At 52.9% G+C, this 23,102-nt stretch overlaps 1 protein-coding gene across 2 annotated transcripts in view; it reads right to left on the reverse strand.

The window, feature by feature from the left end:
- Nucleotides 1–23,102, reverse strand: part of HSD17B8 (hydroxysteroid 17-beta dehydrogenase 8) — a 162,683-nt gene that overhangs the window by 49,161 nt on the left and 90,420 nt on the right. For both annotated transcript variants that reach the window (XM_069635243.1, XM_069635244.1), the window contains one exon: nt 12,513–12,587. In XM_069635243.1, the coding sequence (XP_069491344.1) occupies nt 12,513–12,587 (75 nt within the window). The remainder of the gene's footprint in view (nt 1–12,512; nt 12,588–23,102) is intronic.

The raw sequence follows: 23,102 nt of genomic DNA on the forward strand, positions 1-23,102 counted from the left end.
TCTCTTGATAACAGTTCCTTCTGCTATCAATCTGCCAGCGTTATCCACGGCATCAAAGGTTGCCTTTAAAATGCAACCGGACACGGCTCTCCCCTCTGCCGAAACTCGTGCCAACTGGCTCTTTAAGGGTTCTGGGGCGGAGTCTATGAGTGCTGCGACTTCTTCCCACTGATGGCAGTTGTAGCTGGCCAACAGGGTGGTGGAGTTGGCAATCCTTGCCTGGTAGGCGGAAGTGGAGGCTACTTTCCTGCCCAAACCATACAGTTTCTTGCTCTCCTTGTCGGGAGGAGCTTCGGACGATGACAAGGGTGTTCCAGCCCTCTTACGGGTGTTTGTAACACCCGTAGTCCGGTTTCAGATGCCCCCTTATATACAGTGGGTCTAATTGGGCTGCCCTGAAAAGTTTCTCAATCCTGGGGTTCACTGCTCTGGTGAGGTTAGGATTTACGAGTGAAGGGTCTATTCTCCTCTGAATAGACTTCAGGATAGGGATGGCCTGAGCAACAGGCCTCCTTTCTCCCACTAACTCTTCGGCGAAGTCCCTCTCCTCTTGAGCACCCTGGGTGTCAATGTGGAAATGTTCAGCTGCTCGAGACAGAACTTCATTCAGGAGAGGTTGGTTGTCGACAGGGGAGTCGGTAACCGGGGGTTCCTTCTCTACCGGGGAATCTACTCTGTAGGTTTCCGGGTCGTCCTCATCCTCTTCTTGGTCCTCATCATCCCCATAGTAGCCCGTACCAGTTTGTTCTTCCAACATGCCCAAATCTGGATCCTCACAAAAGGATGTCTCTCCTTGATACTGAGAGTAGGGCTGTACATAGAAGGGGTCCGAAGACCGTGTTGGTGTTTCAAACCGGGACTTTTTACTTGGAGGTATAGGATCCTTAGAGCCTGAGGGTGCTGACCCGTCGGGAGTAGAAGAGAGAAAGTGTTCAGGGTTTTTTGCGTAAAAATCTGCCAATGATGACATCCTTGGCATGACCCTGTCTATGTCATCACTAGACCATTCTCTAGAACTGGGGATGACTCTTTCTGGAAGTTTCTCTGCCTTATCCTGGCTAGACTTGGTGGTCTGAGTAGGAGTCTTTGTGATAGCAGAAGACTTGGACTTGTCTGTCTGTTTATGAGGAGTGGAGTGTCTTAAAGGTGTGGCAGTAGGCAGAGGCTGCTTCCTTTGTTGATTTTCCCCCTCCCCGTGAGTGGAAGAATGTTTTCCCTGGCGTCGAGGTTCGGGGGTAGTGTCCCTATCCTTCGAGTGCGGAGGTAGGGGTTCGGGAACCTCCGTAACGCGGTCTGCGGGCGCCGACTCCTGGAGTGCAGTCTGCGGATGGAAGTCGGCTTCGTCCTCCGACGATCGAACTTCCGTTACCTTGGGGAGCGAGGCACTCTTGGCAACAGTGGATGATTGCCTGGAGTCATGCATCGATCTTGATCGAGAACGCACAGAGGACGCCGATTCGGACCGTTCTCTATGGGCCTCTTTCCGAGAACTCGACGTGCGCGTCGAGTCCTGGTTGGACTTCATGTGTTTTGTGGAAGTGCTGTGGGAAGCACTTGTGTCGCCGGGGGTCTTTCCCATAGCCGCCCTGCCGGACGACCTTCCGAGGTTGGGGACTTGCGCTCGGCTGTCCTTTCGACGCCATAATGCCCTCGCCGTCAGAAAGCACAGCGTCGCTGCCATCGCTGAAGGCACCCTCCGCTGCCATGGCCTCTTGACGCCTGGCGTGGTGGGCCCAACGCTTGATCGAACGGTCCTTAAGTGTTTTGGGTTTAAACCTACTACACGCTCTGCAGTTCGCCTCGGGGTGGTCCCTCGGCAAGCAGAGATTGCACGTGGCGTGCCTATCGACCCAAGGGTATTTGCAGTTGCACTTGGGGCAGAACTGGAAAGGGGTACCCTCGATACGCACCTTGTGGCAGCGGGCTTGTAAGTGTAGGAATATATAAGAATGTACCTATATACCAAAAGAGTATAGAGTATGTCCACCCCCCCACTCTTCCTACTTTCAGGGCCGAGGCCAGCGGCCTTCCAAGGCCCGGGCCGAGGCCAGAGGCCTTCCTAGGCCCAAATCCGTCGTGCAGCTGTCGACGGTCGAATTCTTCTCCGGGCCGGCGTCGAGTGTGGAAGTTCGGTGACTCGACGTTGGGGTGGAGAAATGGGTAAATTTAACAATATTTAGCAAAAGTATGGCTAAGGCCAGGGAACTCCGCGAAATGCTTCCGACCAGTATGGCGGAAAAAAACAATCTGATGGTCCTAGACGCATGAGGGATCATGGGTACAGTGGACGTCACACTAGGGATAGTATTACTGGCACGCCGTGTGTCGACGCCCTTTTTCGAGTTTCGAAAAATTAACTGTAATACTCTGCAGCTTCCACTAGATGTCGGCCTATGCACAGCATGTGATCTAAGCAGATTCCACAAGCCTCAGAAATATATATATTTGTTGTTTACAGTTCTCTTACAATTAAAGTTACAGTAGCACAATACGTCACTCTCCATTTATGGAATAATGACTTTTTGAATTATGATTGTTTGCTGTTGAGAGAAATGTAGTTTTCCTTTTTCTTGTTTTGGTTAAAGGTTATTGTATAACCATATAACAATAAAAACAATTTAAAAAATAACTTTCCAAAACGCTGGTATAAAAAAAAAAGATGTGCATTCTTTATTCACCTCCTCTCCCCCCACCGAAAGAAAATGCGATATTTGGAAAACTTGCAGCAGGGAGATAAAGGCAAGCCTCATACCTGACGCATAATTGCTTTTTATTGTAAAACAAGAACTGACTGAGGATACGAATAGTGGTACTTTATAAAAATAAAAAGTCTGCCATTTTCACCCAGGCTAAAACATTCATCATCACCATTTCTAGGAGAGGCAGGAACAGGTGTGCCAAGTTGGGAAATGTGCCAGCTTTCCAAGTCCCAATGCCTGACCCGTCAGCTGGAAGCAGCACCCTGGGTACAACGGGGCAGATTCTCCCAGTGCTTCTCAGAAACACGCAGGGCACCTTATTCACAAAGGTGGGGTCTGGCTGGCACATCAACGCTGCCAGCCCACTTGCATACACTGGTGTCGGGGCGCTCCCAATGCTAATGTATGACAGGCTCCTAGCACCGCCGTGGTGGTCACTGCGAAATGCAAACAAAAATGAGCATCTCTATCCCTGCCCGAGGGCTAGAACTGCAAGTGTGACAGCAGTGCTTCAAAACGCTGCTCTCGCACTTAAAGAAAGGCGCATGGCTAGAATCTGCCCTTCATTTCAGCGCATTGCATTGGCGAATGTGGGATACATTTTGAAATGGGCAGGAAACGGCCCCCTTCTTTGAGCAGAGAGGATGGGAAAGGGCGTGTGTGATGAGGGCATGCGCAGCCATCTTTGCTGCAAGTGGTGAGATGCGCCCAAAGGGCATTGGGAATCTGCCCCAATGTTTCCACACCCAGGAACAACTGGCTTTAATAGTAAATGTCCGCCATCTTGTGTGAGCGCGATTCTGGGGGCCGCTTACCTGTACAGGCCACAGTCCCTGCACGTGGTAGTTGAAGGTGAGGTTTATGGAGCAGGTGGGGGAGGAGGCAGCTGGGGCACTCTGTCCTGGGGGCATTGGGGGGGGGGCGAAGCGTGACTTGCTTTGACTTAGGCTGTTGTGTTGCCCAATTGGAACAGCAAAGCACAACTGAACTGTTTCTAAACCGGGAAAAATAAATAATCAGTCCTCAAACCCAAGTGGGGGGGGCGGGGGGCATGCAAGAGGACTCTTCCAGAAAGGGCAGGGTTTTGACATGCTTCCCCAAAGCGGGGGCGGGGTGCTCAAGAGGGGCCTTCTCCAGGAGTGCGTTCCAGATCGCAGGGCCCGGAGTGGAGAAGGCGCAGCCCCTCTCCGTGTGAATGAGAGGATGTGGGCGAGGAACAGGGGGGCCGCGGAAATCTTCGGGGCGTTTCTGGGCATGGGAAGAACAGGAAGCGGGGGCTGGGGGGCATCTCCAGAGACCGAGAACTGCGGCAGCAGAAGACCCAGGGGCTGACCCACCCCAATGGAGGGCACTGGGGGTGAAAGCGAGGGTCGCCTCGCCTGAGCTTGCACAAGGTCCGAGTTATTAGACCCCCTTGATACACTTAGGGTAGTGAGCAACGAGTTCAGGAAGGCCCACTCCCTCGCACCCAGCCACCAAGGTGGGCGAGGCGGGGGCTGAGGGGGGGGGGGGGTCCCGCTCGGGGCCAGTGACGTGCAACATCATTTCAGGATTAGATGGCATTTAAAGCTAATATGAAAAAGGGAAAGGTGCAAAGGGGAGCCGACTGCTACTCCTGGGGAGAGGCGGGGGCCTAGCTGAACTCCCTGCCCCCGCCACTTAAAGCGTGGAAGGAACCAGTCCAGTGGGGTCCCCTGCACAGGCGGGGGGAAAAGCGGGGGGAGGGGAGGCAAACTAGAGAAAAAGAGATACGGCCAACGCGGTCTTTCTGGCGAAGGAGCTGAGAAACGGGGCGCCACTAGAGGATGCCCAGGACAGTGGGAGGTCTCCCCCCTAGTTTGGGGGTTGCAAGCGAGCTTGAGGCAAAGAGTGCACAGCTGAACAGTTAAGTGCTAGGCCAGCCTGCACTTTACAAATCCGAATCCACGGTGCGGCCGACTCAGCCCCTGTCCATCTGAGGCTCATCAACTGAGAACAGTGGCGCTGCGTAACGCCAACGGTGGTTACAATGCTTAGAAGTGGCAGGACACCTGCGCGAAGCACTATCTTGTTATTTCCTTGGCGGGTGGCGGCCTCGCCTGTGTGGTCGGGGCCGACCACAGACCTCGGCTGAGGTAAAGGGGGGGGGGCGGGTACAGGCATAGCAGGTGGTTTTAGACTGGGGGAGTTTCAGGACAGCTGGTGCAGAGCTGAAATTCCCTCCGTAGAAGTGAAGCTGGATTCTACTGGCCAGAGGCAGCCCCGTGGCCGCAGGATTGGGGTACATGGATGATACCAACAACCCCCCCCCCCCCCCAGGGCGAGGGCGGGCAGGGCCACAGCCGTGCTTGAGCGCACCGGGCATTCAACTTCCATAGCACCGAATTACAGCGGCCAATTTTTAACAACCGTTCACAGAGCGATGCATTTAAAAAGCCATCGAGGTCAGGGGAGGAAGGGGCCTTTCTCTGAGGGCACCAGCGTGAGGGGAGGGGGCTTACTGTGGGAAACCAGGCGCACTTGGATCGATAGTGTGAGGAACGGGGGGGGGATACGGACAGGCAGAAGGCACGCTGGAATCTCAGAGCATACAGCAAGTTCTGGGTTCAACATAGTGCTAACATGCCGCCTTTCGTCTATTCAGTGCGCAATATAAGTGTAGTTTGCTACAGAAAGAGACAGGGCTGAGACGGGGGCAGTAACAGTGCCCACCGGTGGCATCTAGGGCCTGTGCTGGGGGTGGGCTTCCCTCTAAGTTCCCCTGCGTGCGTGCCAGTGCCCTTTGAGGCCCCTCTTGAACCAGTGCAAGGATGTCTTGGGAATCATTTGCACAGACCACCCCCCCACCACGGGACTGAAAGGTGGCCGCAGAGTGAACCCTGAGTAAAAGAGACTAACCCCCCCCCCCCCTCCCCGTGAGGCGGGGGCCGAGAGCTGGCATTTGTCTGCAGGGAGCATCTCGGGGCCATTTATTGCGGCAGGTGTTTACTAGAGCGCCACTAGAGCTGCAGCTACTTCAAGGCGCCTCGGTGATCGGCGGAGGGGTTAGTCCGGGGCAGAGTAAAGGGGGGGGGGGGGGTCGCCAGGGGTGCGTGCGCCGCCTCGGAGTGCCAGTCCAAGCACAGAGAAGCACTGTGGGTCCTGCCCTAGCCTGACCGCCATTCACTGCCACCAGTCCCACTCCCACCGCAGCTTATGCGGGGAAAGCAGCCGGGCAGGGCTCGGACAATGCCGTGGGCAGAGTAGAAAAGCCACTCAAGGCCAGGGGGCTAGGGGAGGGCGAGGTGGGTGAAGTAACGCAGCTTTGCACAGAATAACAAGACACACCAACAGAAGGCAACACAAGCCACAGGATGTAGGCTGGCACAGCTTCACAGCACACAGGGGACATGGGCACCGAGAGGTGCTCGGACGGGCACTTCACCACACCCTGTACACTAGACCTCCCCCAGCTGAACACCTACCCCGAGATTTCAAACTCAGGGCTGCGCACACAACTTGCACTGTACACCAGCCCACCTCTCCCCCTGAAAAGCAGACTGCTCCCTGTACGCCACACCTCTCCCCGCCCAGCCCACCTCCCCGTGCCCTACAGCATTCCGTGTTCACATATCACAGAGCAGCATAGTGTGGCCTCTTCACCCCTCGTGCTTTCACAGTAGTTTTCTCCCTGTACTGTCCCTCCCGACCCACCCATTTTCCTGCTTCCTCCTCTCATTGTCTATGCCCGGCTGCCTGCCGGTCTGGAGCTTAGCTCTGCTTGCACCCTTTCACCCCCCCACTCTACGGAAACTGCCCTTCTCTCTGGATCCAGCTCTCTGCACGCTATGCCAACCTGGAGCTTAGCTCTGCTTGCACCCTTTCACTTCCCCCACTCTATGGAAACTGCCCTTCTCTCTGGATCCAGCTCTCTGTACGCTATGCCAACCTGGAGCTTAGCTCTGCTTGCACCCTGTCACTGCCCCCACTCTAGGGAAACTGCCCTTCTCTCTGGATCCAGCTCTCTGCACGCTATGCCAACCTGGAGCTTAGCTCTGCTTGCACCCTTTCACTTCCCCCACTCTATGGAAACTGCCCTTCTCTCTGGATCCAGCTCTCTGCACGCTATGCCAACCTGGAGCTTAGCTCTGCTTGCACCCTTTCACCCCCCCACTCTACAGAAACTGCCCTTCTCTCTGGATCCAGCTCTCTGCACGCTATGCCAACCTGGAGCTTAGCTCTGTTTGCACCCTGTCACCGCCCCCACTCTAGGGAAACTGCCCTTCTCTCTGGATCCAGCTCTCTGCACGCTATGCCAACCTGGAGCTTAGCTCTGCTTGCACCCTTTCACCCCCCCACTCTAGGGAAACTGCCCTTCTCTCTGGATCCAGCTCTCTGCACGCTATGCCAACCTGGAGCTTAGCTCTGCTTGCACCCTTTCACCTCCCCCACTCTACGGAAACTGCCCTTCTCTCTGGATCCAGCTCTCTGCACGCTATGCCAACCTGGAGCTTAGCTCTGCTTGCACCCTTTCACCCCCCCACTCTACGGAAACTGCCCTTCTCTCTGGATCCAGCTCTCTGCACGCTATGCCAACCTGGAGCTTAGGTTTGCTTGCACCCTTTCACCCCCCCACTCTACGGAAACTGCCCTTCTCTCTGGATCCAACTCTCTGCACGCTATGCCAACCTGGAGCTTAGCTCTGCTTGCACCCTTTCACTTCCCCCACTCTATGGAAACTGCCCTTCTCTCTGGATCCAGCTCTCTGCACGCTATGCCAACCTGGAGCTTAGCTCTGCTTGCAGCCTTTCACCCCCCCACTCTACAGAAACTGCCCTTCTCTCTGGATCCAGCTCTCTGCACGCTATGCCAACCTGGAGTTTAGCTCTGCTTGCACCCTTTCACCCCCCCACTCTACGGAAACTGCCCTTCTCTCTGGATCCAGCTCTCTGCACGCTATGCCAACCTGGAGCTTAGCTCTGCTTGCACCCTTTCACCCCCCCACTCTACGGAAACTGCCCTTCTCTCTGGATCCAACTCTCTGCACGCTATGCCAACCTGGAGCTTAGCTCTGCTTGCACCCTTTCACCCCCCCACTCTACGGAAACTGCCCTTCTCTCTGGATCCAGCTCTCTGCACGCTATGCCAACCTGGAGCTTAGCTCTGCTTGCACCCTTTCACCCCCCCACTCTACGGAAACCGCCCTTCTCTCTGGATCCAGCTCTCTGCACGCTATGCCAACCTGGAGCTTAGCTCTGCTTGCACCCTTTCACCCCCCCACTCTACGGAAACTGCCCTTCTCTCTGGATCCAGCTCTCTGCACGCTATGCCAACCTGGAGCTTAGCTCTGCTTGCACCCTTTCACCCCCCACTCTACAGAAACTGCCCTTCTCTCGGGATCCAACTCTCGGCACACTATGCCGATATGGATCTTACCTCTCTGCTTGCACCCTTTCACTGCCCCCACTCTACGGAAACTGCCCTTCTCTCGGGATCCAGCTCTCTGCACGCTATGCCAACCTGGAGCTTAGCTCTGCTTGCACCCTTTCACCCCCCCACTCTACAGAAACTGCCCTTCTCTCTGGATCCAGCTCTCTGCACGCTATGCCAACCTGGAGCTTAGCTCTGCTTGCACCCTTTCACCCCCCCACTCTACGGAAACTGCCCTTCTCTCTGGATCCAGCTCTCTGCACGCTATGCCAACCTGGAGCTTAGCTCTGCTTGCACCCTTTCACCCCCCACTCTACAGAAACTGCCCTTCTCTCGGGATCCAGCTCTCGGCACGCTATGCCGATATGGATCTTACCTCTCTGCTTGCACCCTTTCACTGCCCCCACTCTACGGAAACTGCCCTTCTCTCGGGATCCAGCTCTCTGCACGCTATGCCAACCTGGAGCTTAGCTCTGCTTGCACCCTTTCACCCCCCCCACTCTACAGAAACTGCCCTTCTCTCTGGATCCAGCTCTCTGCACGCTATGCCAACCTGGAGCTTAGCTCTGCTTGCTACACCAAGGAATCATCCATCTTGATTCTTCTTGACCTCTCGGCAGCTTTTGATCCAGTTAACCACCATCTTCTTCTCGGTTCCAAGTGATAATGTCGTTGTAAAAAAGTCACCAGGTAGGCAACTTTTTTACCTGACCAACATTCTTTCTCCAAATATTCTAGGAGGCAATATAATTATGTATTATTACCTCCAATCCTAGAATATTTGGGTAAAGTGTTTGATTGTCTGAGGAGGACGTTTTTTTAGGGAAACGTCGCCACCTGGCGGCCATTATCACTGGATGCCCTTCATTGGGTCTCTCTGGTCCTGGTCTCGCTTGGTTGGTCCCCCTCATCTCTCAGTTCGTTCTTTCACAGTCACTTGGACTAACAAACGTTCCTCCCTTTTCCACTTCAATATGGTGCCCCCCTCCCCAGGGCCAGTTCTTGGCCCCCTCCTCTTCTTCACCTGATCTTATTAATTCCTTCGTTCTCTCCTCACACTTTTACGTGGAGGCGTTCCCAGATTTTTATAAGAAAGGTTTTTCCTCCTACGCAGTCTCCATCCATGCGCTAGTCGCCGACTGCTTGCAGGCTCTCCAATCTTGGGATGCACTCCCGTTTCCAGCACCCTAACTCCTCCAAGACTGGAATGCTCTACTTGCCCTCCAGCACTGTTCCTCCACCAGTGCCCCCTCGCCCATCTCTTTCCTGGAATGCTCTACTTGCCCTCCAGCACTGTTCCTCCACCAGTGCCCCCCTCGCCCATCTCTTCCCTGGAATGCTCTACTTGCCCTCCAGCACTGTTCCTCCACCAGTGCCCACCTCGCTCATCTCTTTCCTGGAATGCTCTACTTGCCCTCCAGCACCGTTCCTCCACCAGTGCCCCACTCGCCCATCTCTTTCCTGGAATGCTCTACTTGCCCTCCAGCACCGTTCCTCCACCAGTGCCCCCTCGCCCATCTCTTTCCTGGAATGCTCTACTTGCCCTCCAGCACTGTTCCTCCACCAGTGCCCCCCTCGCCCATCTCTTCCCTGGAATGCTCTACTTGCCCTCCAGCACTGTTCCTCCACCAGTGCCCACCTCGCTCATCTCTTTCCTAGAATGCTCTACTTGCCCTCCAGCACCGTTCCTCCACCAGTGCCCCCCTCGCCCATCTCTTTCCTGGAATGCTCTACTTGCCCTCCAGCACCGTTCCTCCACCAGTGCCCCCCTCGCCCATCTCTTTCCTGGAATGCTCTACTTGCCCTCCAGCACCGTTCCTCCACCAGTGCCCCCCTCGCCCATCTCTTTCCTGGAATGCTCTACTTGCCCTCCAGCACCGTTCCTCCACCAGTGCCCCCCTCGCCCATCTCTTTCCTGGAATGCTCTACTTGCCCTCCAGCACCGTTCCTCCACCAGTGCCCCCCTCGCCCATCTCTTTCCTGGAATGCTCTACTTGCCCTCCAGCACTGTTCCTCCACCAGTGCCCCCCTCGCCCATCTCTTCCCTGGAATGCTCTACTTGCCCTCCAGCACTGTTCCTCCACCAGTGCCCACCTCGCTCATCTCTTTCCTGGAATGCTCTACTTGCCCTCCAGCACCGTTCCTCCACCAGTGCCCCCCTCGCCAATCTCTTTCCTGGAATGCTCTACTTGCCCTCCAGCACCGTTCCTCCACCAGTGCCCCCCTCGCCCATCTCTTCCCTGGAATGCTCTACTTGCCCTCCAGCACCGTTCCTCCACCAGTGCCCACCTCGCTCATCTCTTTCCTGGAATGCTCTACTTGCCCTCCAGCACTGTTCCTCCACCAGTGCCCCCCTCGCCCATCTCTTCCCTGGAATGCTCTACTTGCCCTCCAGCACTGTTCCTCCACCAGTGCCCACCTCGCTCATCTCTTTCCTGGAATGCTCTACTTGCCCTCCAGACCCATTCCTCCACCAGTGCCCCCCTCGCCAATCGCTTTCCCACATTTCTCGGTCACTTTTGACTATCGCTCGCTCTTGCCGCCCGCTCTCACTTTACAATATTGGCAAAGTTCGTCCTTTTCTCGCTTTCAATGCCCAGTGCCCCTAAGCTTCTTCTCTCTACCTTGGTGACTTTCACTGCCCCTGAGCTTCTTCTCTCTAGCTTGGTGACTTTCACTGGCCCTAAGCTTCCTCTCTCTGCCTTGGTGACTTTCACTGGCCCTAAGCTTCCTCTCTCTGCCTTGGTGACTTTCACTGCCCCTAAGCTTCTTCTCTCTGCCTTGGTGACTTTCACTGGCCCTAAGCTTCCTCTCTCTGCCTTGGTGACTTTCACTGCCCCTAAACTTCCTCTCTCTGCCTTGGTGACTTTCACTGGCCCTAAGCTTCCTCTCTCTGCCTTGGTGACTTTCACTGCCCCTAAGCTTCTTCTCTCTGCCTTGGTGACTTTCACTGGCCCTAAGCTTCCTCTCTCTGCCTTGGCGACTTTCACTGGCCCTAAGCTTCTTCTCTCTGCCTTGGTGACTTTCACTGGCCCTAAGCTTCCTCTCTCTGCCTTGGTGACTTTCACTGGCCCTAAGCTTCCTCTCTCTGCCTTGGTGACTTTCACTGGCCCTAAGCTTCCTCTCTCTGCCTTGGTGACTTTCACTGCCCCTAAGCTTCTTCTCTCTGCCTTGGTGACTTTCACTGGCCCTAAGCTTCCTCTCTCTGCCTTGGTGACTTTCACTGGCCCTAAGCTTCCTCTCTCTGCCTTGGTGACTTTCACTGGCCCTAAGCTTCCTCTCTCTGCCTTGGTGACTTTCACTGGCCCTAAGCTTCTTCTCTCTGCCTTGGTGACTTTCACTGGCCCTAAGCTTCCTCTCTCTGCCTTGGTGACTTTCACTGGCCCTAAGCTTCCTCTCTCTGCCTTGGTGACTTTCACTGGCCCTAAGCTTCCTCTCTCTGCCTTGGTGACTTTCACTGGCCCTAAGCTTCCTCTCTCTGCCTTGGTGACTTTCACTGCCCCTAAGCTTCTTCACTCTGCCTTGGTGACTTTCACTGGCCCTAAGCTTCCTCTCTCTGCCTTGGTGACTTTCACTGGCCCTAAGCTTCCTCTCTCTGCCTTGGTGACTTTCACTGGCCCTAAGCTTCCTCTCTCTGCCTTGGTGACTTTCACTGGCCCTAAGCTTCTTCTCTCTGCCTTGATGACTTTCACTGCCCCTAAGCTTCTTCTCTCTGCCTTGGTGACTTTCACTGGCCCTAAGCTTCCTCTCTCTGCCTTGGTGACTTTCACTGGCCCTAAGCTTCCTCTCTCTGCCTTGGTGACTTTCACTGCCCCTAAGCTTCTTCTCTCTGCCTTGGTGACTGCTCTGCTCTTGTGTTCTGTCTCCCTGCCCCCAGAATTGCCCCCCTGCGCTCTATATATTCAATTCCTCAGTTCGTGCCCCCTCCCTTCTCTCTCTGCACCCCCTCCCCCTCCCTCCCATGTCTACATCTCTACAATCAATTCCGTGGCTCTACTTTGAATCTCGCCTACTCTTTCACTTTTGTTTTGTCCACAAAGCTGCGTGTGGTTTTGCCCCTTCACATCTTTCCTCTTTAATCTTACAATCTCTACCCTCCCCCATCCCCCAACATCTCAATCTGTGGTCCTTTTATCTGTCCCCAAACGTCCATGGGTGCAATCCGTATTTGCTGCTTCTCCTTACTGGCACCTACACACCACCCTCCATTTATTTATTGTGTTTATTTCTACCGCACCATAGCCCTCAGGCATCATATTATATTATGTACACCTGCTCTCCCCCCCCCCCTCCCCTCTAGTGTACACCTCCCTTGCACTGCGCCCATCCCCGCACACCTCACTCCCCAGCTCGCCTTGTGACTCGGGCGCTGTGCCATTCGCGGGCCTTTGCTGCCACCTGGCGGCACTACTAGGATATACATACCCGTCACTTCTATGCAGGCGCCTGTGATGTAGGCGCTGTCCTCGGAGGCCAGGAAGGCACAGACGTCCGCCACATCTGGAGAAACAGAGAGGATCGTGGGATGTAAAGGCAGCAGGGATATTACAGAGCAGATATTTAGGCGAACAGAGGATCACGAGAGCTCAAGGACACAGAGCAACAGTGGCTGGATTCATTCGGCCGGAAGAAGCGGCCTTTGTGGAGATGACAGATCACAAGGGAATGATTTAATTGGCCTCAATAAATGCAGCTACTTGTTTTCCTTCCCACAGCCGCCATTTCTCGAGCAGGCTTCCCTCCCAGGTGAGCATTCTGCAGCGGCCGGGCACGTCACACAACTATTACACAAAATACTGTTGCCAACTTTGCCAGTAAAGGAGGAGTCCAGGCGCTCCAGCTGAGGACCAGGGAAGCGACTTCCCAGAATGCTTTGTACTCACTACGTCATCCTTTCCAGCCTCTCTGAATTTTGGGAGTGGGAATGTATATGAGGGTGCACAGTGTAACAGCGAGGAGAGCACCACTGCTGGCAAGCAATGCAACAAAAGACTGCCACAGAGGGCCATTATCGCACGGGTGCGGGGAGAACTTACGTGCATTGGCTAAACAGCAACATTATGGGAGGCTAAAATGGTAGACAGAGAATGCAAAGGCACCTACGCCGGCGCCCATGGGAAGCTACCACACCAGCAAGGGGTCTGGGGTGGCATTAGAGCAGAGGTATTCAAACTGTGCCCCCCCGCCCATGTGCAGCCGCATTCCCTTGGGGGCGCGAGGCCTCAGCCTGGAAAAAAACAAAAACAACACTTTTTATTTTTGTTTCCGGGAGGAAAATAGAATCGTGGAGGGGAGTCCTGGACAGGTGCATTTCATCCATAATGGGTTAGGAGGGCGTCGATCCAGTGGCCCCCTCACCCATTATGGAGGAGCCGGGGAACCAGCCCAGTGAAACACTGAGCACTCCCTCAGCTGCTTTTTCCAGCTGAGGGAGTGCTCCTGGCCTGGCTGAACTGTCAAAGGGAAACAAAGTGTTTTGCTTCGCCAGCCTTGCATAGCTCATTGGAAATGCTGGCTGGGGCACTGCATGTCTGTATGTGCGAGGGGGAGCTCCTGCACCTCCTCAATCATACAGACAGTACAGACAGGGCCAGCTGCAGCAGGGCATTTCAGCACCCACCCGCAGGCCCCCGCCTGCATGTGCATGAACCAGGAAGCTTTTGCTTGCCGATTCCTCTTCATGATGCAGGAGCTGGAGCGCTGGGGAGGAAACCTCAGGAACGCTGCAGAAGGTACGTTTATGTTCATTAATTTTTTATTTCTTTATGTGCATGGATGCTTGTGTTACGAGTGTATGGTGATGGGTGCTCAAGTGAATGATAAAGTGTTTGCTGTTTGAATGTGTGTTTGTGTCGGTCCGTGGAGCTGGTTTTGGCGAGTGGGGGTGGGTGAGTGGTTTTGTACAACAAAGGCATTTTAAAAATGCCCCACCCCCTACCCACCTGCCAAAATCAGCTCTCCTTCTGAGACTCTGTGTAGCCGGGAGGAGAGGGATGGTATCTTTTGACTGGACATCTATCATAGATGTCCAGTAAAAAAAATAACATGCTTTCCGCTTGGACGACCCAGCGCCTTGCATACACACATGATCACTGATTGTGCGAGTGTGTTAGGCGCGGTAGCGCCCAGGGGGCAGGCATGGAATATTTTTACTGGACATCTATGGTAGATGTCCAGTAAAAATTACTTACGTGCCCCCTAGGCCCCCCCCCACTACCCCACCGCGCCAACTGCAAACTGCTTGGCTTTTTACCCATTTAAGTATGCTCTAAAATGCAACATTTTAACACATTATTTTAAAAAAGACCTGCGGGCCCCCCCCCCCCATGATTGGTTGGGGCTCCCTCGCTACGCTTGGTTGCTGTGGCATATCTGGGAGAAACAATTAAGACCATCCACTTAAAAAATCACCAGCTGCCCTGGGATTGTGCTGAGAGTGGGATGGGCCGAGCCTAGGGTCTGTGGTGAGGGCAGGATGGGGGAGCCATGGCAAAGTGGTGGGAGCAGGGGAGAGAGCACAGGGACATTGGTGGGGTGGAGAGCCATGGGACTGAGGTAGGAGTGGGGAGAGCCCAGGGACTGGGGTAGGAGTGGGGAGAGCCCAGGGACTGGGGTAGGAGTCGTATGACGGAGCCCAGAGACTGATGGTTGCGAGAGTACAGGGACAATACTGGGAGTATGGGGCGGTGACGGTGCGCAATAGTTCATATAGCCATTTGGATTTACTGCCCATTAGGCATATTTGGGGGGCCCGGCCTGCCCACATTTTGCTCTGGGGGGCCCAGACCAAAAAAGTTTAAAAGCAGTGCATTAGAGCATCATTTCAGTTCCCTTGTTAGTGTCCCCCCCTCTTCGTGCATGCAACAGATGTTCTCAAGCCACTACAACCCATTCAGAGCGTACACCCATTGTGGTGCTTTGACGAAAGGCCACCAGGTGCGGCAGAGTTACTGAGACACGCAACGAGTTGGGGTTTGTGAGCGCCTACAGGGCCTTCAGACTTGCCTAGAAAGCACAAGGGGCTTGTATTCAGGGGGTGTCAGGTGGATACGTTAAGGGTACAGGAGGCGCCTGCTATCCTCTATATGCCCCCATCTTTGGGAGTACGCCCCTAAGAACATAGCCAGTGTCGCCAGGGTGGCTCACTAACACTCGGGATACAGAAACCTGCCCGGGCTCCACTGGCCCGACACAGACTCTTCCGGACACAGACCCGCTCGCTATCATTAGCACACACACACAGACTCTGGGAAGCAGCACCCTACTCAGATCTCAGGGATAAAGCACCCGCCTTGCTTTAGGTCTTCCCAGTCAGAGGGTGATAGAGCCCTGCTTACTTCTTGCCAAACTCCTACCAAGAAATATGCCCCCCCTGCTTAGCGTATTCCCTTTGGACACAGGTCTACCAGCAAGTATTTCCTCGTTATTCCTTTGAAGGTATGCTATTTTGGCCTTTCAGCTCGTGATCACCTTTCTGGGTCAACATGCACTTGGATCTCCTTCCGGGTGTCTGGCAACTCTTTTCCGTCCTCTTGCTCTGGTGTCAACCAGTGTCCGAGATGTAGCCTTCAGGAAGCGTGTGGGCCTTTCTCCTTCCTCTGGTGTCAACCAGTGTCTGAGATGTACCCCCAGGAGCTGTGTAGCTCTTTCTCCTTCCTCTGGTCTCAATCAGTGTCCGAAATGTAGCCCACAGGAGGCTTGTAGATCCTTCTCCTTCCTCTGGTCCCAACAAGTGTCTGAGATGTACCCCCAGGAGCTGTGTAGCTCTTTCTCCGTCCTCTGGTCTCAACCAGTGTCTAGGCTTGTAGCCCCTTCTACTTTCCCTGGCCCCAACCAGTGTCCGAGATGCACCCCTAAAGAAGGCGTGCAGCCCATCTCCTTCCTCTGGTCTCAGCCAGTGTCTGAGACGTACCCACAGGAGCTGTGTAGCCTTTCTCCTTCCTCTGGTCTCAACCAGCATCTGAGATGCACCCCTAAGGAGGCTTGTAGCGTTTCTCCTTCCTTTGGCTTAAACCAGTTTCTGAGATGTAGCCCTCAAGGGGCGTGTAGCGATTGTGGTCTGCAACCTTTTCTCCTGATCCATGACGCTGCGTCTGTGTGCAGAGGACTGATATCGCTCTATCACGCGGATATGGTTTTCACTAGGTAGTTTCTCTCGACGAAGGAATTCAGGAAATGTGCATTTACAAAAGGCTGCTGCGCTATGAACCGGGACTGCAGGTGCACTCCAGAGGCCCCTTCCCTTCCTCCCCTCCGATATAAGTTATGTTACAAAGCTTTTATACTGCCCCAAATCAACACCAAAGCAGAACAGAGTTAACATATTTCTGGCTGGAGCTTCACGCAGAGGTGTAGAAACGATGGGGCCTGAGTGGGCAAGACAGCACGGTGTGGGCATTAACAGATATTAATGTCACTGCGGTGGGCCACCACCACATTAGCTTCAGGCCACACTTGTTAGACCATCCTGGCCACGCCTCCTCATACAGAAGGCAGGTGCCAGGATGGTGTAGAATCTAGACTGGACGTGATCTAGCCGGTTACCCACACAGCCTCACTCATTCATGCATGCATGCAATGAGGAGGCGGACACAAGTCTTTATTCCTCTACTCCAAACATCAACTGAACTTCCCATCTCCCACCCTCCAAACCCCCCGCAGCCCCATGCCCCATGCCCCTATCCACGTCACCCCCCCCGCTACTAAACAACACAACAATGTGCCTTAGTTAATTTCCTCTATAAGTCTCCGAGGTCGGTTGCGGGCCCTCTGAGGTCGGGTTGTCACTCGCGGGGTCAAAGCATTCTCATATTCCCTCCGAGGTGACTGTGCTTGTTCTTCGCACAAGTCTTCACCATCATCCTCATAGGACCGATCCCACCCTTGAGTTGTAGGAGCTGGGGTGTATGATCCTGACAGGATGACTCCTGGCATTCTTTTGAAGTGTGGAGAATTTCTGGTGCTGCTCCTCCTTTCACCTGCTGAGATGGGAGAGACCTTTACCTGTGTTACAGTCAATGGTTCATTGTCAAAGGCAGCCACATTCTTTCTGGTTTGCGACTGATGCACTATTACGATATCCCCTGGTTCCAGGTCATTGTCTCGTTCTATTTTCGTCCGCTCGCCTTTTCATGCTCTCCTCATGTCTGGTGTCCTGTTCCCTTATTTCTGCATCTCCTTGGTATCGCTCTTCTGCGCTGGTGGCATGAGGTAGTCTCATTCGTGTGTTCCTGCCGAATATGACCTCCAAAGGAGTCTTTCCTACCGTGCTATGTGGGGTGTTGCGATAGTCTCGCAACAGTTGGTATAATATGTTCTCTACATGCTCGCCTGTCAGTCGGGCGATTTGCAGGTTTGTTTTGATTTTACTCATGAAACGTTCCACTGTGCCATTAGCTTGTGGCCATAACGGTGTGATCCTTCGGTGTGCAAAACCGATGTATTCCGTGAACACCTTAAAGTCTTGTCCCGTGAAGGGGGCCCATTGTCCGATTTCACGACTCTCGGGATGCCATAGGTGGCAAACATCCTGTCAAGTGCGTGTATGGTGTGGAATGCGTAGATGGTTGGCACTAGCTGCAGATCTGGGAAACAAGAGTATTTGTCCACAGCCACTATTATGTATTCGCCCCCTTCTAATGGTCCAAAATAAAATGTACTGCGATTTCATCTTTCCAAGCCTTTTCTGGGAGGTCTGTCATTCGTAGGGTCTCTGGTCATGTGTGTGGATTGATGACAGCGCATGCGGGGCAGAGTTTGAGTAAATCTTCCACTTGGGAGTCTAGCAGGGGGAACCACACCTTTTGCCTAAGCATTCTCTTTGTGGACACAATGCCTCTATGTCCATCATGAGCTAGTTCCAGTATTTTCTTTTGTAGAGTTCGGGGAATCACTATTTATGTTCCTTTTAGAAGGAGTCCTCTGTCCGTCTCGGCCAACTCCTCTTTAACAGCCACCAGGCAGCTGATATGCAGCCTCGTTTCTTCACAGGTGCCTTGTCCCAGTTTCACCTGCTTCCAGCGGCCTGTCTCTAGACACCGGAGGATGACCTGTAAGCCCTGGTCATTTTCAGTCTCTTCTGCAATCTGGCGCAGGCTCAAAAGCGTATTCTCATGCACGATGTAATGAATGACATTCATTACTCACCGTAATAGCATTTCTGATGATTGTATCTGCTTCGATTCACATGCTGTGCATATGGTTCGACATCCAGTGGTAACTGCAGAATATTGCATCTTTTTTTTCAGGGACTGAAATGGGACGTCGGCATAGGCGTGTCTGCAACACTATCCCTATCGTGACGTGTGTAGTACCCAAAATCCCTCACGTGCCGAGATCCCTCCGATTGTATTTTTTCTGCCACGAAGGAGCCCAAGGCTATTGTGAGGGAGTACATAAAGAGAGAAAGTAGTAAGACGTCTATGTTCCTTCCACCCCGAGCGGGGAGAAAGGGTGGGCGCATGTGAATCTAAGCAGATACAACCATCAGAAATGCTTTTACGGTAATTAATGCATGTCTTCTGATGCTTGTTAATCTGCTTAGAATCACATGCTGTGCATAGACTAGCGAGCAGTACCCGGAGTTGGAGGTGGGTTGTGAGAAGGAACAGTAGAGAAAAGATGTCTTAGTACTGCTTGTCCCACCTGGGAATCAGATCTAGAGTGAGCATCTAGACAGTAGTGTTTTGTAAAGGTGTGTACAGAACTCCTGGTTGCCGCTTTGCAAATGGACTCAAGGTGAACATTTGCAATGAATGCTATGGAAGCCCCAGTGCCCAGAGTAGAGTGTGCTCTACGCTTGAAGGGCAGTTCTCTCTTTGCAAGAGTGTTACATAGTGTGATGCATTTGAGTATCCACCTTGAGATGGCTGACTTAGAGACAGGATCTCCTTCTCTACCAGCCGCCACTGAAACGAAAAACTGGTTCGTTTTTCTCAGTGGTTTCGTTCTTTCCAGGTAAAACATGACTGCCCTGCGCACATCTAGTGTGTGTAGGCTTCTTTAGGCCATGCTAGTGGGATTCTAGAAGAAAGTGGGTAGTTCAATTGATTGGTTCACATGGAACTTCGAGATGAATTTAGGCGCAAATCTGGGATGAGTGCACAGAACTACCTTATCCCTGTGGACTGTAACAAAAGGGTCTAGAACTGAAAGGGCCTGTAGTTTGCTAACCCTTCTAATAGAAGAAGGGTTAGCCACTAGGAAGACCGTCTTATAAGTAAGGTCTTTTAGACTTGCTTTATGCATTGGTTCAAAAGGAGACCCCATGAGTCTGGTCAAAACCACATTTAGGTTCCATCCGGGAGCTGGGTTAGAAATGGCGCAGGTGAAATCTTTTAACCCCTTCCATAAAAACCTTAATAATCGGTATTCTCCACCACAACACTTTCTGTTGTGGCGTAGTGTAGGCTGATAGAGCAGCTAGATGAACCTTTACGGAAATAAAAACCAAACCTGAGTCTAACAAATGAGTTAGGTACAACAAAATGTGTGTAGGTGAGCACTCAATGGGATTGGCGCCCTTGGTTTTACAGCAGATGACAAAGCGTTCCCACTTAGTGGAATAGCAATAACCCGCGTTAGGTTTTCTAGCCTCCCTGAGGATGTCCATGCATCTCTGAGGGAGTTAAAGGTGTCCAAACTCTATGACCTCAGGAGCCAGGCCGCTAAATTCAGAGTTTGCAGGCATGGGTGTAATGTCTCCCCTTCGTTCCGAGACAACATGTTGTACGGGCAGGGAAGTCTCACAGGGAGGAGAGGGACATTTCCATTAGATGAGTGAACCAGGGTTGGCGGCCCCACATGGGGGCCACCAGAATCATGGTAACTGGTTCCTGGTGCATCTTGTGCACTATCCTGTTGAGTAGGGGAGTAGGCGGGAAAAGCGTAGACACATTTCCCTGACCATGTTATCCAGAGCCCGTTCCCCTTGGAGCGGTTCTGGGGGTAACTGGAGGTGTAGTCTTGGCATTGGGCAATCTCCTGAGTTGCGAACAAGTAGATCTCTGGGATGCCCCATTCTGCGAAGACGTTGGAGACAATGTCTTTGTGCAGACGCCATTCGTATTCTACGGGCAGTGGGAAATCTCTGCTGAGCACGTCCGCTAGAAGATTGAGTTCTCCTGGAACGTGCTGGGACAGTAGGAACATCCTATGTTTGAGAGCCCACATCCAAATGTTCTGGGACAGCTTGGATAGCCCTGTAGAGTGTGTGCACTGCTGCTTGTTTAGGTAATACCTGGCTGTGGTGCTGTCTGTCAGGACCAGGACTGTCTTCCCCTGTAGTTGTGTTTGAAAGGCTTTCAGTGCTTTGAACACTGGTAGCAGCGTTAACAGATGTATATGGTTGGATGTTACTTGTGGGGACCACAATCCATGCGCTGTCTGCTGAAGCAGGTGAGCCCCCCCACCCCGTGAGAGTGGCTTCTACTGCGGGAGTGGTGAAGGTCTTCCCCTTCAAGAGGTTTTCCCTTGACCACCACCACCACTGCAGAGAGAGATCGAGGTCTGGCGAGACAACTACCAGATCTTCCCATTGTCAACTGGCCTGACACCACTGGCTGTTGAGCCACTCTTGCATGGGATACATTCGCAGCAGCGCATGGGGAACTAATTAAATGCATGACACCATCAAACCTAGCAAGTGCATAGCCTTGCATACCATCACTTCCCGACTGGCTACATATTGAGGGATCTGAGAAAGCATGTTCTGAACCCTCTCGTTGGAGGAGAAGACGAGGCCGTCTTTTGTCTGGATTAGAGCCCCTAGAAATTGTTTGACTTGACTGGGGTCTAGGCTGGATTTCTTCCCATTGATGGAGAATCCCAGATTGAACAGAAGGTCTACTGTCTTCTGAGTATTCGATAGGCATGTTTCGTAAGAATCCCGTTATGAGCCAGTCGTCGAGGTAAGGGTAAACCGGGATGGATAGTCTGCGCAGGTGTGCTGCCGCTACTGCCAGTTCCTTTGTAAACACGCTTGGTGCCGAAGCAATGCCGAAGGGGAGGACTTTGAACTGTTAGTGCTTGTCCTCTACCACGAGCCCTAGATATTTTCTGTGCGCTGGCAACATTAAAATATGAAAGTATGCATCCTTCATGTCCAGTGTTGCCATGTAATCCCCCCGCTTCAAGAGTGGGATTACTTCCTGCAGAGTTACCATACAAAATTTTTGGGGTTTGACAAATTTGTTTACTGGGCGCAATTCTAATACAGGTCACATGATGAGGTCCTTTTTGGGTACATGGAAGTACGCTGAATAAATACCCTTGTTTACCTCAAGAATAGGGACGGCTGCTATGGCGTCCTTTTCCAGCAGTGCTTCCACCTCTTGTTTCAAGATTCGCAGATGGTCTGGCGTCAGGCGTCTTGTCTTGGGCGGTCTGAATTGTGGGGGTGGGGCGAATATCACACAGTACCCGTGGGCAACGGTTTTTAAACCCCACTGGTCTGATGTAACTCTGTCCCATGCCGAGAGGAAAGATGTTAAGCGGCCCCCGACCGAGGTGACATGGGAGGGGACCTGAATCCGTAGGTCATTTCTGACCAGAGGCTGTGGCTCCCCTGGAGTTGGGACCTCTGCCTCTACCCTTCCTGCGCCGCTGACCCCTAGGTGGATAGTCAGCAGGGGTGATGGATGCCTGCCCCGAGTTCCAGTTGCTTCCAGTGTTGTACATATTCTGTGAGGAATGGGATTCGCCTCGAAAGGACGACGGGAACCGCTTCCCCTCTGGGGGAGGGCTTCTGAGAGAATTATTGAAGAGACTTAAGAGTCTCATGCTCTTTTTTAGCAGTCTCTAGAGCCTCGTCGACTGCTTTACCGAAGGGGTTTGATTCCTCTATAGGCTTATTTATAAGGGCTGCTTGGGTCTCCGGCTTGAAGCCCGAGTTTCGGTGCCAAGCATGCCGTTATAGCAGAGTGCCCTGAGCTAGGGACCTTCCTGCCGTCTCTGCGGTATCCAGGGTGTTTTTAATTACATTTGTGTTGACCTGCCAGCCCTCGTCCAGGATATCAAGTAATTTAGTTCTTGCGGGTTCAGGCACTTCCTGGAGACCTTCTCTATAAGGTTCCACTGTGCCATCAGCTTAACTGGCAAGCAACGTGGTGTTTGCTATGCTTCTGCCGTGGTAATAAGTTTACCCAAAGCATATCATCTTTTTGACTCCTTATCGGGAGGTGCCTCTCCCGTAGCAAGGGGTACTCCCGCCGGTTTCCGGGTGGTGGTAACCACTAGGGAATCGAAATGGCGTGGCTTTTAATATATTGAGGGTCAGAAGGCGATGGCCAAAATAATTTCTCCAGCCTTGGATTTACTGCCCTGGTCTGGGCTGGTGTGACAAGAGAAGGAGCCAATCTCCTTTTAATGGAGTTTAGGGGAGGAATGGCTTGACTGGAGGGTTTTTTTCTTTAAGAATGTCCTCCACAAAATCTTGTTCAGGTATGGCTTCTTGGGTGGCGATCTGAAAGTAATCGGCTAGCTTCCTCAAGATGTCATGAAAGGCCATTTGATCGTCCACACACAGGACATCTGTGTCCTGGTTGTGAGTGCCCATGGCTCCGTCTCAACTTGATGAGTGTCCTCCCAGTTGTCCGTGGCATCCGCCTGGTCATCTGCAGTGTAGTCCTGTAGGAAGGTAGTATCTTCTTCCTCATCATAAATATATTGACAGGTGTCCATTTGAATTTCATCTTCAGGGTGGATTGAAGTGAAAAGGTCCCGAGGAGATTCTAAATCTCCAGGAAGCTGTAAGGTTGACACAGCAAGAAGACCCTCCTAAGGTATCTTGGGTGTAGGGTGCTCTGGAAGTGACACGATCCTTTCCAAGCGGTCCATGCACCCTTCGAATTTTTCTCTGGTCCATTTAGACGAACCAGAAGGTGCAAAAGGTGGAAAATCTTCATTTGATTGCCTTTGGCGCCGAAATGTATTACTGATCGTGCTAGACAAAGGCTCCTGACTATCTTCATAGACTTCGCGACCATCGGGGTGCTGTGGCGCGTCTTTAGATGTGTC

The sequence above is a fragment of the Ambystoma mexicanum genome, chromosome 13 (genome assembly GCF_040938575.1).
Source record: "Ambystoma mexicanum isolate Mex_15411 chromosome 13, UKY_AmexF1_1, whole genome shotgun sequence".
Lineage (NCBI taxonomy): Eukaryota > Metazoa > Chordata > Amphibia > Caudata > Ambystomatidae > Ambystoma > Ambystoma mexicanum.